The 18,824-nt window shown below is 35.0% G+C and overlaps 1 protein-coding gene across 1 annotated transcript in view; it reads right to left on the bottom strand.

Moving 5' to 3' along the window:
• The window catches only part of GALNTL6 (polypeptide N-acetylgalactosaminyltransferase like 6), a 915,183-nt gene that overhangs the window by 515,965 nt on the left and 380,394 nt on the right, over positions 1 to 18,824 (bottom strand). Inside the window, exons 3-4 of the mRNA XM_023753492.1 lie at positions 18,592 to 18,730; positions 6,703 to 6,869 (exon numbers count right to left, since the gene is read on the bottom strand). Of these exons, the coding sequence (XP_023609260.1) occupies positions 6,703 to 6,869; positions 18,592 to 18,730 (306 nt within the window). The remainder of the gene's footprint in view (positions 1 to 6,702; positions 6,870 to 18,591; positions 18,731 to 18,824) is intronic.

Here is an 18,824-nt window from a genome sequence, read left to right as displayed (position 1 = left end):
CAAAATACTTACTTTTGAGTTCAAAATTAGCCTAGAAACCATTCATTCTGGTGACTTCATTCTCTAAAACTACAAATTCATATTCTACATTAGAACAGTTTAAAATAGTTTTTGTTATATCTAACTTCATAAAAATGTCTATTTGCATTGAAGTTGCAACAAATGTATCTTTGTAAATTCAAGATAAATCTTACTGAATCTTAATTTCATCAAATGTAGATATACTATTCCTTTCTTTAGAAGACAGAAAACTATAATTCCCATAACAATCATTAGCAATGCTCTGAACCTACCAGTGCCAGTGTTATAAAGGCTAATTCATAAAACAATCTATTAAGAATACATATACCTTACCCTAGCCAGTTTGGCACATACCTCGGTTGCAGGCTCCTCCCTGGCCTGGGCCTCAGTCAGGGCGCTTGCAGGAGGCAACCAATGGATGTGTTTCTCTCACCTGTTTCTCTCTGTCTTTCCCTCTCTCTCCCACTCTCTCTAAAAATCAATGGAAATATATCCTCGTGTGAGGATTTAAAAAAAAGGAATACATATACCTTTAAAGTATCTCAAGATCATTTAATCTTTAAAATAGGTACTTATTCAAAATAGGTTTCTACTAGAATGAATAAAGCATTCCAGTATTAATGATGAGAATTGCAAGTGTGTGTGTGTAACCCTCAGTAACACTCTTGAAAATGAGAGATTATACACATTAGCTCTGTAGGGAGAAACAGATATAACAAAATGCTATTCCAAACATTCATGCAAAGGGAAAGCTCATCAAGGATACAAAACTCTCAAGATTATTCCCAGATAAATTCTTTTATGTAGACATCTACATCATGTGAGATTACATTTTTAATTTAAAACCAGAGGGAGAAATCCAAAAGTGCTTTGCCTTCTGAGACAAATTCTACTCAGTACATATTCTGTCACTGATGGCTAATTACTTGCATTTTATAAATGCAAGGAGACTTTTTATTAGTTAATTTTGTAACTTCCCAAACTTACTCTGGGAGGTAGGTTCATTTCCCTGTGACCTTGCGAACACATACTCTTTTACATTCATATTTATGACCCTTGGAAACAGTGCCACTCTATGTCTTAGATTCCCTTTTAACCACAAATGCTCAACTAATTGGTAAAAAACAGCTATTTTATTAAAACTATCCATTTGACCACTGTGCAACATGATATACACATTTATCGTCAGAAAAACAGAACAGCTTTCTTTCAATTCTTTAGCAAATGATGAATTGCTAAACAGAAAAGTACACAGTTGTAGTTTCTTAGTTTATGCTACCTATTAATATTTATGATTATCTTTTGATTTTAAATTAAAACATTTTTACAATTTAAAATACATGAAATCTAAACAATCCCAAGATTCATTTACAGTGACTCGCTCTCAATAAATCTGAGACATAGAAATTGCTTGTCTCATAGTCTAGTGGAGTATCTGATGGAATACCAGCACTAAAGCATTTTTGTTGACTGTCATCTCAGAATCTTTATATGCACTTTAGTGTTAGTATTTCATCATATAAAATAAAAATGCACTACCATTCTTCTTCTGTTTTACAACCTTCTCACACTGATGATATCTTCCAACTCTGAAAAGCTGTAAAACTCGTGCTAACTGATTTGTCTGCTTATTGAAACTTTCCTTAATGTATACTCAGAGACCATTGGAATCAAATAGGACCTGAAATTCAAGGCTCAGTTCATTTGGAAATTGATTGAAAAGATTTCTACTATTTAAAAAATGTATAAACACTCAACCATGTGAAGACTATGATTTTTATGGTAATATGGATCTTTGAAGAAACTGCTTTCACACACACACACACACACACACACACAGTGTCCCCCCAAAATGTATACATACTTTAACAGCTTTAGCTCAGTTTTGAAAATGAAATGAATTTTAATAAACACTGGCATAAAAATTATTGAATTATTCCAAAGCAAAATATATCTATAAAATGTTAAAAGGCATTTGTATAACAAAGAAGGAAAAATGGCAAAGGAGGAAATAATGGCAGTAAAGTGAAATTGAACATAAAATGCTATCAAATGAGTTCATACGAAAGCAGAGCAAATGTCTACAAATTTGTGAAAATGCTGAATTCTGTCAAAGAAATAATAAATGCAAAAAAATACATGAAATTCTATCTCATACTTTCCTTTACAGATCTATACGTACAATACGCACAGTTTTCTGAAGCTATGCTGTTTATGCACCCATATTACACACTGAATCATAAAAACCCAACTTGAAACATATGACAGTTATTTTGAAACTCTGATTGGCATAAAAATTACATAGAGATCCTACTAAAATGCAGCTTCTGATCTATCTGGATGGGGCCTGAGATTCTGCATTTCTTCTAAGCTTCAATGTAAGGCTGCTGGCCTGGGGACCACACTTTGGGCAGCAACTAGTCATGCCAGCTGCAGAAAAGTACACTGGATTTTTTTAGTGGCTGGCTTTGCTAGCCTGGAGGATAGTTTCAAGTCTATGATTTTCCCTCTGACTAGTACGCGGAGCATAACAGGTCTTCATGAAACTCAACTCCCTACCTTTCCCGTTGAGGACGTTTGAAACAAGCAGGGGCAATAGTGACTGACCGAGTGTGAATGTGTGTGCGTGCATCCAGTGTGCAGCAGCACTTCCCTGCTTGCATTTAGGAAAGTGTGTCAGCAACTCTCCTGCGCGATCCACAATTTGAACTTGCATTCATCTAAGCAAACTGGGTTGAGAGAATTGTCAGGTTCAAATATATCCTATCTCTGAGGTTAAGCCCCAGCTTATTTCACACACTTCAACATTTTCCATGTGGATGCTGTTAACATTGCCTGGAATTTGGAGATAAGCCCAGGATTAGTCCTGCTTTAAAGTCATCACGAAGCCTTGTTATAGGCCCCAAGTTAAGTTGTTAAATGTATTTCTGAGAGCTTACTAAAAAAAAATATAATCACATTCACTCACTTTGGTAAGCTTCGGATAGCAAAAACACAGTGCTATTGTTGAAAACTCACCTGCAGGCATGCACCTTCATGTTGTTATAGACAGTAGTCTTACGTCCTGAGGCTAAAACAATATTCGGTTTACTAACTCAAGGAAGAATATCTAAACTGAGACTACTAGATGGGATACTCACTAGATGGGATACTCACTTTTTTTAAAGCATTTTGATAACTGAGTCAAATCTATTCAAGTAGATTTTTAAAAATCACTACAATGTTCATAATTATTCAGTAATTATAAATTATTGTAGTATTTTCCTTCTCTATTATTATGAAACCAACTACTCCAGAATTTTCCAATCACTATATTGCTAACATTTTTGGAACTAGCAATTTCAAGTGGTATTAACCATGTTATTAATATGGCTAATATGTTTACTTTCCTTTTATTCATTGTGTGTGTGTGTGTGTGTGTGTGTGTGTTTTGGTTTGGTTTTTGGGGTTCTTTTTATGTATAGCTACTCTATTGACCTGGAGGACATAAACAATAGGCAGCAATATCTGAATAAATCTTGTCAAAATTTTATTGCCCTTGGTCAAAGAATATTTCAGAATAACCAGGAGAGCTATAGTGCAAAGATATTGGATGTATACTGAACTTCTAATAATGCGGACTTGGAATTGGAATATATTTCTAAAAATAAATATAAAATGTAACATTTATATATTAGAAGCTTATGATTTCTGATTTGTCACAAAAAAGTATAAACATACTTTACAATATAAAGTAGAATAACTTTTAACTTCATGGCTATAGGTAATATTAAAATTAAAATGAGTAGAAAAACGTCTCTGTCTTAGAGGCCCTGCAAAAAGAGATGCTGTAAGACAGTTTCCTCCTAAGAGTGGATATAAACTTGTAAGGAATTTTAATCAACACTCATGTAAGACCACTCATATAATCTTAGGTGGGTTCTATTTATTCTCCTTTTGATGAAAGTCTAGAATTTAATTTTTCTTTAAAATATGTAGTAAATTACCAAGTTATTTATAAGTTTAGAGGTTTTTAAAATGTTAATGCAGTTCTGATTTTTCCAACATGGTGCACATTACCAAAATTTGTCTTCACGTGCCCTCTGACTTCTGTTGCATCTGGAGATAATAGGTAGATAGGTGGATGAATGGGTAGATAGATAGATAGATAGATAGATTACTGTGGACTAGATCTGATAAATTGAGAGGATCTCCTCAGTATGGAGAATGTCCATATTATAGTAGCAGGGAAGTATTTGGTGAGTAGAAATCAGTAATTGAGAGCAACTACTCTCCTCTGTAGTGCATAGTTCACTCAACCATCCAAGATAGCTCTCCATCAAAACCTTGCCATGAGGAGCTATTTACATAACTAAAGTTACTTATCCCTATGTTGATAAAAGAAAAGTCTGAGACTTAGGGAAGTTAGTTAATTTACCCAGTGTCATAATAACTGGTGATGAGATTCTAACCTGTGTTTATTAATGTTTTATATTTCAAATTATTCAGAAAGCAGGGTGATATCTTTTAGGTCTACCCAAATCCTAGTATTTTATCAGTTGAGATTTTGTAATCTGAGATATAAATTTGGATGAAGAGTCTCTCCTAATCCATGCAACTTTGGAATTACAATGTATTCTAAAAGATAACAGAAGTACTTCCATAAAATATTTCTTTCAAAGTTTACTTTTACACATATTGATACATTCACATAATGAAATGCAATATGCAAATAATTTAACCTTTTGAAAATTTTAATGATCATAAAGCAATACTTTCAACTTGAGAGTTCATAGGAATAAAATATCTATGATTTACCAAAGCATTAATATTATTATTCTTTTAAATGTTCAATAAGGAAGTCAGAATCACCATAAGTATCCCAAATAATCCTTTTTTCTGTTACTTTACTAACAGTAATTACATTGAAATCTTCTGGAACTCACTTCCCAGGTAACATCACCTGCAGGATAGTCCATCAGAATTACTACTGTACAGAAGATGACAGTTATTTGAAGTCAAGACAAAGGTAGATGCCACTATTTTCTATCTCTTTAAAGACTTTCAATAAAAAAATACCTCTGAGAAATATTCAGCAAAAAATGTACAAACCACAATTTCCTGTTACCAAGTGTTTCCTACTGTTACCTCCAGGTCAAAATTCTGCTGTAATAAATAGTTTACCAAGACAAAGTTAATTATGTAGAAAATTCTCCACAGATACACCGTCTGGTTTCTCTGAGTACCAGTCAACCCAAAAAGACCAGTTGTTTGGTGTGTGCAGCCTGAGATATCTATTCCCTTGCCCATTCCTTTATAGAAAAGCAAAGTTTTAGCTTTCACACATTAAATGCCTATTTTTAGTCTGAGATAAGAATGACTGTTTTGAAATAAATAGCCTCAATTAGAATAAAAAAGAAATCAATGTTACATAAATAAAATTTTAAATAATAAATTTCAAGTTTAGATACTGGGTTATGCTCTTAGGTAGTATTGAATGCACATCTTTCAAAGCAAGGCAAGGCAAAACCTGCTTTAAAATCAGCGTAAATCACCAAGTTGGTAGTTTAGTATTTTAATGGAATGATGTTAGACAACCTTATTTTTGTCCTACCAATGTTAATATTAGGCAGATCCTGAGTCAGTATTTGAAGTGAATCACTGAAGACTAGAACTCTCTTAAAGAAACCTGAAAACTAACATACTAAGCAGTTTTACTTTTACATAATTTTTGGATACTATAAAGAAAATGGTGTTTTTTGATCCAAATAAAATTTCAAAACTTCAATTAACCCATATGATTTCAAGATGTATTCTCTTGTGAGGCATAAGAATAATATGCAATCAAACTATTTTACTATCACTCTTTCTTACAGTTGTACAGCATTTTAAGCAGAGCTCTTTCATGCAATAAGGTAGAAAATTATACACTCAAATAGATGAATATCATTTGAAAAGGTTTCCTCCTCTTCACTCACACCAGCAAGAAAGATAAAGATAAAATTTGTTTTCTCTGCAGTATCAACTACTTCCTTCTTTAGACCAAATATAGTTGTGAAAGCCTAATCTCAGGAAAGTTTCTATATTTTATCCCCCTGTCTTATAAAACCAATTGTTTATCAGAATGCTAAATTATTAAAACTTACATCAAATTTGCTAATACACTGTTAAACCAGATTTGTTTTATTATTTTTCAGATATGACAAAATAGCTAGAATTGCCAAAGAAAATATTTGTGTTTCACTATAATTTTTAGTATTTATGAAGTAACATAAGCATAACATGGAGAATGTATCATACTTATAAATAATAGAGTAGATAATCTTCAGAAACAGAAACAGATTTTATAATTTTACTGAAATATTTCACTATTCATAAGTACTCACCATGACATATTTTGCAGTGTTTGTCCTGAAGCTGAAAGTAAAATTTGAGACATTTGCTAACACCTGTCTAATTTACAACAGGAATGCCATGCCGATTTTTTTATACTTCCCCAAATGACAACAATAATTTCTCATTCTGTTTATTTTGCATTTGGCCAACATTTTATGAAATCACAACATAGACACAACTTCGTAATCACTTTTCAGAGAGAATCAAAAAGAAACATTACAATAACCTTCTGTCTATTTTAAGTCTATCATGTTTGTCTAGGAGATGAATAACATAATCAGGTAAAATATTGAAACTGTCTCTTACCTCTATCACTGAAGTCATCTACTAGAATGATTTCTGCTATCAGACTCTCCGGGGTTCGGTTAATTATACTGTGTATGGTACGCAGGAGTGAAGTCCAACCTTCATTATGAAATGGGATAATGATGCTGGTGTTTGGCAGTATTTCCAGGTACAGCTTGTGCTTACAACTGGAGATAATAAAGGGACAAAAAAGCTAGGTCAAATGCAAAACTATAATATATTACATATTGCTATTTACATATTACATTATCAGAAGGATTTGAAAACTAGACCTTGTCTAATACTTACTTTTCCAGCCAGAGCTTGTACATCTTAACAGTTACTCTGCTTATTCATGGAATCCATTATTAATTCCTTTTCTCACTCATTCTTTTTTTTAAAGAATTTTATTGATTTTTAGAGAGAGGAAGAGAGAGGAATGGAGAAAAAAACTGATGTGTGAGAGTGAAACATCAAGTGGTTGCCTCCTGCCCAACCCCCACCTGGGGTCAAGCCCACAACTTGGGCATTGCCCTGACCAGTAATCAAACTGGCAACCCCTCAGTATATAGGATTATGCCCAACCAACTGAGCCACACAAGCCAGGGCTCGCAATCATTCATAATAAAATAATTATGTATCCTTTTTTGTATCCTCAAATACCAGGCAAGAATTACATTAAAATGTGTTCTTGTGAACTTAAAAAAAATATTAATAAGGATAAATTTTTGGGGTTTTTTTTAGTAGTGATAACTAATATTTATTGACTTACTAAGTAGTAGCATATTTTATTGTGGTTAAATACACATAACATAAAATCACTATTAGTGACAGTTAGTAAATTCACAATGTTATGCAACAATCATCACTAATTCCAGAACATTTTCATCACTCCTAAAGGAAACCCTGTATCCACTGCTCTCTCCATTCTCCCCTCCCACCAGTTCCTGGCAACTACTAACCTGCTTTCTGTCTCTATGGATTTACCTATTCTGTATATTTCATATAAATTGATTCATATACTATGTAGTCTTTTGGATCTAGCTTCTTTTCCTTAGCATATATTTTTAAGTTTTTAACCAGGTTAAAGGGTAAATTTTATGCATTAAAATTGTGGTTAACCTTTACATGGATTTCCTACAAAATTTTGGAAATTCACCTTCTTTAATAATTATGCTTGATCAGTTTTGGTTGTGGTATGTTTCAGCAGCTAGGTAGTATATAAGGCTGTACAGGGGAAAACACAGTATTAAAATGAAATCAATGAACATTTAATATCCAATTATTATACAACCACATAATAAGATTACATTTAGATCCAAACAAAGAGAGGTGGTTGATCCAAGAGAGCGGCAGCGTAGGTGCACGTTACACTCACCTCCTCCCAGGACCAAACTGGAATTACAACTAAAATATAGAACCACCAACCTGAATAACCAACCAAAGACTATCTGAAACAAAAATCGTATAACCAAGAATTTACAGGAGGCGGCACATGGAGACTGAAAGGAAGGGCAGAGATAGGAATAGGGCTGCCCCCCTCCCACAGGCAGCAGCTGAGAATCCAGAGGGATGTCTCAGCTACATAAGTTGCCCTGAGGAGCAAGATCTCAACCCCATGCTGGGCTCCCTAGCCCAGAGCACCAGAACCAGAAAGAGGTACCCACATAATGACTGGCTGTGAAATCAGAGGGGTGTCTGTATGCCAGGGAGAGATTAGAGTCTGCAAGAAACTGGGGCACCCTCTTAAAGGGCCAATACCCCAAATCTCATTGGCAGGCAGTCACCCTGGGTGCTGGTGGAGGGAGAGTGAAGCAGGCTAGAGTCATGTGAGGAGAGACTGAGGTGTGTGGCTCCAGGGAGAGAGCTGAATGGCAGCCACCAGGGCACCTGAGCTGAGTGCCTCTCTCACACTGCAGACACCATCTTTCTTGGGTGGAGCACTCCCCTCTATGCACCACCAACTTGGGGAAAAGCAATAGCAGCAGCCTGCAGAGCTCAAGTCCTGCAAAGGAGTCAGTGGCCTGGGCCCAGGTTGTAGAGTTCCGGCGGATTCCAAGGGTGTCAGTGACTGAGTTGTGTGCCTCGGGGGTGAGGGTTTCTTGCCTTAAGGGTTCACAAACCCACGGACAGATACATAAAATTATTAGAATCAAATCAGACAAGTGACATAGCAGATGGCCCAGAGGCAGTGAGAGCTGGAAGGAAGTATGACTAACTTTGTCTGAAAGAATCAGGGGCGTCTTTATAGATGAGTCTGTATGTCGAGAACAGATCATGCAGGATCCTGAAAATGATTCTAAGGAATTTGGACATTAGCCTGTAGTCAGTGTGAAGTTCCTCACAAATTGTCAATGAGGAGAAAGACAGAACTGTGTTTACATGTTCCCCCCGGCAGCAGGCAGACAATACATTGAAGACAGCAGAGACTACAGGCAGAACAGCAACTGTAATAGTTCTGGCAAAAAAAAAAAATGGAGGGTGCTGATCTGATTACTCAAAGGAAAACCAACCGCCTTGTGACAGTGTTTAATCTGATTGAATTATATTTCATCATTTTAGCGTTAACCTGCTCTAAAGGATGTTGAAAACACTCCCAAACTCAGCCATTGGGATCAGGATGTTGCGGTCCAGATGGCTGCATCTCAGCATTGCTAGGAATATTGAAGCATATCCAGGGCTTTATTAAGAACCTGCAAACTGTCTATTTCAGGTTTAATCTCAAGATAGGTTGAGAATGGAAGTTTGTTAAATATGAAGACAATGTAACGATATGGAACTCTGTTAAAGAAATAAGTAAAATGAAGAACAATTTATATGTTTATGGTTACAGATACGTAGCAAAATTACAACGAGGAAATAGAGACATCAAAACATTTGCTGCATTAAGTTTACAAAAATATGAATGAAAATGCTGGTAATTATTGTATTTAATATTGCTGTATTATTTTAAAATAAACATTTGCATAAAATTGACTTAGGAGTTTAGGAATGGCTCAGAGATGAGGACATCTCTTTGTTAAGCAACAATTTATCTAAATGGATTTAAAAAAACACCACTTCTTCAAATTTTAAATGAATCAGAGAGACAAAAGAAATAGTTTACATTCTCAAGTTACTTGAGAGAAATCACAAATCATGAAGGCATTTTAAAAGCTGACAAAAAAACCTACAAATTAGTCTGAAAACATTCTTCTAAACCATTGACAATAATGAAAATAAACTTCAATAGGAAATTTCTCATACTCTTCTGTTTTCCCAAAACAATCCATACACATTTTCTGACATTCTCTATTGTCATTTATTAAAATGAAAAATTTAAAATATTTTTAGTTTAACAGCATTGCTAATTTTAAACATACTCAACTGTCATTCCTTTTATAGCTAATTTATCATTATAATGTCATTGGTTTCACACACAAAAATAAGTGGTTCTTTTAACAATAGGAATAGGCCTAAATTCATTTTAATTACAGATTTATAAAAGAAGTGCAAAACTTGTGATATATATTTTTTCTCTAAAAGAGATATTTTATCATTCATAATACAATATCAACATTTATACTGCAGGCATTTAGGCAAACTTGCATTTGAGGTTGTTAAGACCTTTGTATTGTTCTTACCATCACCTAAACATTTTTCCTCGATGTCTAAGGCTGAAATTTAGTATTAAATACAATGCCAAAACCCACATTTTAAAAAATCAAACTCTTGTATTGCAAGATTTGAGTAAAATGTTTGGTTGGAAGTACTTGCATATTTCAGTCCTTAGGTCATTTTGTTAAGTTATCTAACATACAGCTTTATCTTTTGTTTTACTGAGTTTTTTTCGTATCTATTTATATTAAGTGTATCAGTGAGGATGTTATATTGTATTCATAACCGATGCCAAATCCCAATGGCTCAAAACAACAAATACTCTTTTTTAATTCTTCTGCATGTTCACCACTGATTGGCAAGAAAATCTCTGCTCACTGTAGTCAGTGCAAACAGCAACATTTTGACCTGTCAGTCATTCTGCCAGAGGTAAATGAGAAGGCTGATGGGTCTCGAACTGGTAATGAAGTGGTTTGCCTCTAAAATGACATCATGCTTTCTGCTTACACAGCATAAGGGATATGCTACCCTATAGGATCCAGAAGGAACATCATCAGAAATATTTGCCAAACAACACTAGTGAACACAGCCATTTCAGTCTTCTGCCTGCTTTTAAGTAAAAAAAGGAAACTGTGTGATGACATTTAATGGAAAAACAAACAAGATCCAATTTCTTCATTGACAAAAATTATAATATGTAAGGCTCCACTTCCATAGAAGTTCATTTCATGATAGAGAGATCAAGTCATCAAGAGGACACAACAAAATGTTTTATGCGCCTAATAACAGGGTTTCTGAATATAGTATAGAAGTTGATAGAAAAGCAATTAAATAAAGATAACTCCATGGTTACAGTAAGAAATTTATTCTTTAGTTTGTTCCTTTTTTTTTCAGTCTCTTAAGGTAAAGGCTTAGATTATTGATTTGAGGCCTTTTGTTCTTTATTTTTACCAGCACTGAATGATAGAAGATTAGAATGATTTCATTATATGAACTGCTTGAAATAAACAGTTTTAAAATTTTTATTTTTGTTCATTTAAAAATATTTTAAAATTTCCCTTAAACTTCCTTTTGAAATACTGATTACTGAAAATATGCTTTAAATTTCCAAGTGATTGATGATTGTCTTATTTTTCTGCACATTTTTAATTATTTTTGGTCATAGAATATACTTGTAAAATTTCAATTTTTTAAAATCTGTAGTATTTGTTTTGTAACCCAGGGTATGGTCAACCTTGAAGATATGTTTCATGCATACTTGAGAAGAATATATACACTGCTGTTGTTGGGTGGAGTGCTTTTTTGTTGTTTTTCTTACATTTCTTCTTTTCATAAAATGATATATATATATGATATAAAATGATATTTATATATATATGTATAAATATATATATATATTTCTTATGTGAAACAAATGAAATTTGGAACATATTTCACATAATGTTAAATGTGGTAAAATGCCATTGCACAGTAATGATAATAAACAGGCAGGAAGTGATATTTTGAGCTTGCCTTAGAGTCCACATTCTAAATGATTATGATCTTGTACCATTTTATAATAATCATTATAATTCTCTGAAATGTTGATAAAGAGTGCCAATTCAGTTCCAGTCAGTTTCATTAGGCTGTGTGTGGGAGAGAAAGTTGAAATACTGTAATTTGTTTGACTTCGTGGCTACAGCAAAATGGTCCTATATTTTGGGGGTGCATTTAGACCACCATTTGACACATTTATAAGTACCAGTGTCAACATCTTGGACACTCTCCAAATCAATTAATTAGTTAACTATTTAATTTACTGCCTTTTAGTTTATCAAACGCCTTATAAAATGGCTTTACTACGTATAGTATAGCTAGTGAACCAAAAAAAAATTTTTTTTAATCTTCTCAAGGGAACCACTCATGTTCAGAAAGGGGAAATACTTTCCTTTAATTTTTCATCATTGTATGATTACTTGCAAAGCCATCATAGTTCAGCTGAAGTTCTCTTGGCCCTGTTCTCAGTAGCAGCAGAATAAAATGTCAACTTGGCATCTGGCTAGTGACAAGCATACTAGGGAGCCTATCCATGTAAGTCATTTCCAGGCACCAATTTACATAATTGTTTTAATGTCAGATATTCAATTTCCAATGGCTGGTTTCAGTCACATTGTTTCGCTGTTCTAATCTTGCCATGTCAGTTGGGTTTGATAAAGCAGTGATAACTGGTAATTTATTTTGCTTTGACAGGCCTGAAAAATTAGTTTGGACTACTGGATAAACATGAGTGTGTTTGATAGCGCGTGCATGGCAGGGGATGGTATCACTACTTATTTATTTGGTCTCCTCGTACATAAAAACTTATCTGTAAATTAATATTCATATGGCAATATGATTAACACTTTAATGTAATAGGATATTTTGATGTCTAAACTAAGGAACAAAATTGTGTGTTGTGTTCATGCAGCTGTATGTTCATTGTGGCATTACCGTGGGAACATCTTGAACGCTGGGAAGAGCAAAAGTGGAGGCCGAGATAAGTGAGGTAAGTCGGGGTGAGAATATGAAAGGTGATGGTGGTTTTTCTGGACTATTACTTTTAGGGCAACAGGGGGTCTTTTAAGTATTTTAGATGATATGCCTTAGTTCTTAATGCTCACTATTACTCACTCTGCAGAAAGTAAGAGGGAGTGTGTGAGGTCCAATTATGAGGTTATTCTAAAATTCCAGTGAAGAGATGATAGTGGGTATAGCTGAGCATAAGGGAAGTACATGTACTCGAGATACATTTTGGCATTACACCTTAGAGAGAGAATTAATACTAGGCAAGGAAAGAGACCTTGGAAATGTACTAATGTATCGATGTCTATGCTAATTTCCATAAGCTAACCCATAAAAGCGACTGAAGGGTACTCACTCGAACAACAGTTTTAAAAGATTATTTCCTATCTGTTGTCCCTGCTCAATGCCCCCCCCCACATCTGTGTGTGTTTTATACCATATTTTCTTTTATGTTTTTAAACTTAAATTATTTATTGTTTAAAGTATTACATAAATCTCCTTTTCCCCCCATTAACCTCTCTCTAGCCGCCCCCACTCCTGAGCACTTGCCCTCACGACTCCCCCTCCGTGCCCAATGGTTTTGCTCATATGCATGCATACAAGTCCTTTGGTTGATCTCTTACCCCCTCACCCCCGCCTTCCCTCATAGGTTGGACAGTCTGTTCGATGCTTCTATGACTCTGGTTCTAAATTTGGTTCCTCAGTTTTTGTTGTTCATTATTTTCCACAAATGAGTGAGATCATGTGATATGTATCTTTCTCTGACTGACTTATTTCGCTTAGCATAATGCTCTCCAGTTCCATCCATGCTGTTGCAAATGGTAAGAATTCCTTCTTTTTTACAGCAGCATAGTATTCCATTGTGTAGATATACCACAGTTTTCTAATCCACTCATCTGCTCATGGGCACTTAGGCTGTTTCCAGATCTTAGCTATGGTAAATTGTGCCGCTATGAACATAGGGGTGCATATATCCTTTCTGATGGTGTTTGTTTTCTTGGGATATATAGTCCTAGAAGTGGGATCACTGGGTCAAATGGAAGTTCCATTTTTAGTTTTGTGAGGAAACGCCATACTGTTCTCCACAGTGGCTGCACCAGTCTGCATTCTGTGTGTGTGGGGGGAGGGGAGGGGGAGGGTTCTGTTTGTTTGTTTGGTCGAATTTAGACATACCCTAGGCTGGAAGAGCATTTGATTCAAAGGACATGTTTCCCATCTCCCTCTGTGATAGTATTCAAACCTGACAGGAGGACATGACAGTCATTTTAGCTTAATTTCCTTCAAAATTCACTTGTAAACTTGGTGAAAGAAGATACTTCATCACTTCACAAGTAAATCAGAATAAAAATATGAAAGGAAGCTAGCACCTCCCAAAGTTCTGTGTAGTTTTTGGCATAGAGGGGGAAAATGCACATTTTTGCCCAGCCGGGTATGGTTCCATAGTTGAGCTTCGACCCATAAACCAGGAGATCAGGAGTCAGGGCACATGCCCTGGTTGAGGGCTCAATCCCCAATGTGGGGCATGTAGGGGGCAGCCCATCAATGATTCTCTTTCATCACTGATGTTTCTATCTCTCCCTCTCCCTTCCTCTCTGAAATCAATAACATATATTTAATTTAAAAAAGAAAGGGAAAAGTCACAATTCAGAGTAAAACATTTAATTTTTTTTAATGTTTTCTTGATTTCAGAGAGGAAGGGAGAAGGAAATAGAAAAACCAATGATGAGAGAGAATCACTGATCTGCTGCCTCCTGCATGCCCCCCCACTGGTGATTGAGCCCACAACCCGGGTATATGCCCTGACCAGGAATCAACTGTGATCTCCTGGTTCATAGGTCCACGCTCAACCACTGAGCCACACCAGCCAGGCCGGAGTATAACTATTTTAATTCAAAAATATCCCAGTTACAAAGCCACCTCATAACTGCATCTTAATTAATGTACATGTGCATCAACTGGACCTGTATGAACATGTGTTCTTTCATAACAGCAATAAAGTTAACCTGATGTTACTGATGCATTGACTGGGATCTTCTGAAAAGCCTTCATCAACTCTCCTTTTCACATGGCTCTGTTGTGTCCTAATCTCATGCATTTCCTCTTTTCATAGATGTAATTTCACCTTACACATATTATTTATACCATGTTATAGGGAGTATGTGGTTACTACTGATTAATTTATTCATATCTATGGAGTAATACTTAAATATTCTTAAATCTTATCTTGCTAACAATATATATATGCATAAGCTTATCAGTTTGCAGACTATCCATCCTTCATGGTTTTCTGTTCCCTATTTATAATTCTGATCTTGAGCTGGAGGTGAAAATAAGATGTTTTATAGCATACAAAGATGTAGCATGCCAGATGACTGACTGAAAAAAACAACAAAACAAAAACAAAAACAAAAACGCACCATCAATATACAGGTGGGGAAATTCTGAAGTTGGTAAAATGAAGCCAGATGAGCCAGATAACTATTAACTAGACATTGGCCATGCAGAAGCTCTCATAGCAAAATTCTTATCAACACTACATTAAATAAAATATAAAGAAAATATATTCTAAGGACATATCTCAGGTTGAGCCCAGGCACTATGGATATAGACATAATCAGGCAGTAACTAAAGAAGGGAGTATTTAAAATATGTAGACATATCTTTTAAAATGTGCAAAAGTCAACCAGAAATGTAGGACCAATACTATGGAAAAAGAAGTGGAAAATTTGATAATACCAAAGCATAAATAGTACGAAAAACGAAAATGTAATTTACAAAATTGGGAGGTGAAAAAACTGCTGATAAAAATGCAACCAATTTAGGTAAAACATTAATGAAAAGCTTGGAATTTATTATTAAGATGATCAAATTATTGCACACAGGCCAACATACTTCCCTTCTTCTATGGCTCCTACTTTATGGAATCTATTACTAACTCAATTATATAATAAAGCCAAAAAAAGTGGTTCATTTAATGCTAGTGAAGAAGAAAGGACAAATTTCTTTCTGATTTGGAATTTCTGAAATCATTCATGTTCTAAAAATTCTTCACAGTTCATTAGAATATGCACTAAGCAAATCAAAACACCTAAAAACATGACTTACAGGGCAGATTACTGACTATACTCCCTATAATTTACACCCATGTGGCTATTCTATAACTATTTGTACTTCCTAAGTCCTTTACCTTTTTCACCCAGCCCTCCGAACCCTCCTCCCATCTGTCAACTGTCAGTATGCTCTCTGTGTCTATGAGTCTGATTCTATTTTTTTCGTTTGTTTTGTTCTTCAGATTCCACATATAAGTGAAAACATATGGTATTTGTCTTTCTCTAAGTCAGTGCTGTTAAACTAGTCTACACTTAGACTCTCCTTTCTCTCTCTTTCAAAATCCTGATTTCTGGGACTCATCCTCCGGAAATTCTGTTTCTTTGTTATGGAGTGGGGCCACAACATTAGTAACAAAGAAACAGAATTTCCAGAGGATGAGGCCCAGAAATCAGGATTTTAAAAAGATTCCCAGGTGATTCTAATGTGCAGCCAAGGTTGAGAACCACTGCTCTAAGTTATTTTACTTAGTATAAAACCATCTAGGTCCATCCATGCTGCTGCAAAAAGTAAGACTGATTCTTTTTTAGAACTATGATTTTTTTTTTACTGAATGTGAATTTATAAATGGGTAGAGAACACTTGCAAGTCACATACATTTTGCATTCTCTTCCAAGAGCCCATCCATATAAACACGCTGTGGCCATTCACCTGCAGCCTATTAAACTGATAACACTGGAATAGGTGTCAAGTTGCTTTTTAATTTCAAGTGCCATTTACACAGAGCTGCACACCCTTACAGTTATGTGTGCCTGCATTTTGAGAAGCACAGATGAGGTCAAAAGTGTAGGATTTTAAACAGTGGGATCCCTGCAAATTTGACTCTTGGTTTTCCTGCTTGTAGGATCCTGACAAAATCAGAGGCAACTTCAGATCTCCCTGCCTCACTGAGAGTCAGAAAAAATGGAGGAACCAGGTTAATATCATTTTTGTATCTCACACTTAACACCTTGTAGTCATCTATCTCCAACATTCTCAGTTTTTTTTCCTTTGTTGGTATCATTCTAGTAGTTGACTATTTGTCCTATTAGATACCCAGCCTCAATAAATAAGTAAAAATATGGTCACAGAACATATTGTAGCCACATTTTTATTCCCTGACATCTATAATAATGTCCTCTGATACTGCAATCTCGGTGACTCTAATAAAATTTCTAAAGTATTTTTCTTTCCATTTTAAAATTTCATTTTCCATTATTGCCTAAGAACATCTTTCTCCGAAAGGTGGCAGTTAAATTGGAAATACAGTCTCTGAGGAGAATGGGAATATCAACCGTGTTTTGACTTCAGTGATTTTTGCATTGTCTCCATCTGCAACTCTTTCCACTTGAACACACATTCAAAGATTGGAAGTGTGGGGGTGGGAGAGGAGGTGGATGGAAATTATTCTCTGAGCATATTTATTATGCCAACAATGCAATTTAATGCATCTTTGATGGTGTACAATTAGGTATTACAATTTCTCATAACTAGACATGTTCTAGGTCAGTGGGAATTACTGTAGATAATTTCAGGTGGCCTGGGAATAATTTGGCTACCTGGAAGGGCCAGACCCATGTATGAAGCATTTCGTTTAGGGAAAAATTTATTTGTTCTTCATATTAATCCTCTGCTTAACTATATTGGGAAATGCACATTCTCATAAAACCTGAGGGGGAAACCAGTAATTCTTTTATATTTTAAAATGAATTTACAAAGGCACAATAGGGCAAGTAAAATACAAACCATATTTTTTTGCAAAGGTTAATTATTCTTGCACAAAATTAAGAGTTTTATTTACTGTACATTACTGGTTTAATTTAAATTCCTACTCCTACTTTTATTAATTGCCCCTTATTTTATTTTCTCTAATTTTCTTTATGTCATAACAGTGGTGCCAAAGGAAGAGTGAGGTGGGGGAGAATTAAACATATTATAGTTGAATAGATTTCTCAAATACGTAGAATTCCACAACTTCAAATTCTGATCACATTCTATGGCATACTTTTGGCATTATGTATGCTATCGAGAAAACCATAATAAACTAAGGGAAAAAAAGCAATGTACTTTAAGCAATGTTAGGAGTAGGTAGGTGTGGACAGAGAAGAGGGATTATTCTTGTTTCCCTTTACACGATAACATTTAGCTATTAATTCAGTAAAAACCGAACTCACTGTCGATTGACAAGCCACAAGCAATTCATAAAGTGACAGAAAATTGAGCAACTGCCATTACTTTTGAATTATGGATCCATTTATTTCAGGCATTCTTCATGGAAGATGTAACTGTAATGGCACTGACTACGACCGGTGTAAGAATGAAGCTAATAGAAAGTACATATACACACACATTCTGACAGCACTAACCACAAGAAAAAATAAAAAACTTGTTTGCTTCGTAATCTATGTGATCAAATGTAACGGTATGGGTATTATCTAAAAACGTTTCATTTTTAATGGAAATAATACAGTGGACTCAATAACAAACATGTGTCTTAAGTTTTAGAGGCGCTATTCTTTTAGAATTTTAAAGATCATTCCAATTTAAAGCAGACCTATTTAAGACTATGAAACAGAAAAGTTTCTATAATATTATTAGGGCAAAAACATTAGTGACATCTTAAACATAATACAACTAATTAGCTAAACAAAAAGAAACCACCCGCACTGGCATGCTGATACTCACTTAGCATGACGAATGTCGGGCAGAGACCTCTCCAGAGCGATATTGTTGCTGACAAAAATATTGAAACCATTTTCCCTGTAAGCTGAGTCATCGTGGTCGTCTTCAGTGAGGGGGTAAGGTTTCCCGTGCTCACCCTTCCCTAGCAGGAGGCGAGAAGGCAGGGTTATCATCTGTGTAAAAACCATTCCATTTTCTAACACAGATAATACGCTTTGAAAGTGTATATTTCCTTA

The sequence above is a fragment of the Myotis lucifugus genome, unplaced genomic scaffold, assembly GCF_000147115.1.
Source record: "Myotis lucifugus unplaced genomic scaffold, Myoluc2.0 scaffold_1, whole genome shotgun sequence".
NCBI classification, from domain to species: Eukaryota; Metazoa; Chordata; class Mammalia; order Chiroptera; family Vespertilionidae; genus Myotis; species Myotis lucifugus.
This window is presented reverse-complemented; position numbering and strand designations above follow the sequence as displayed.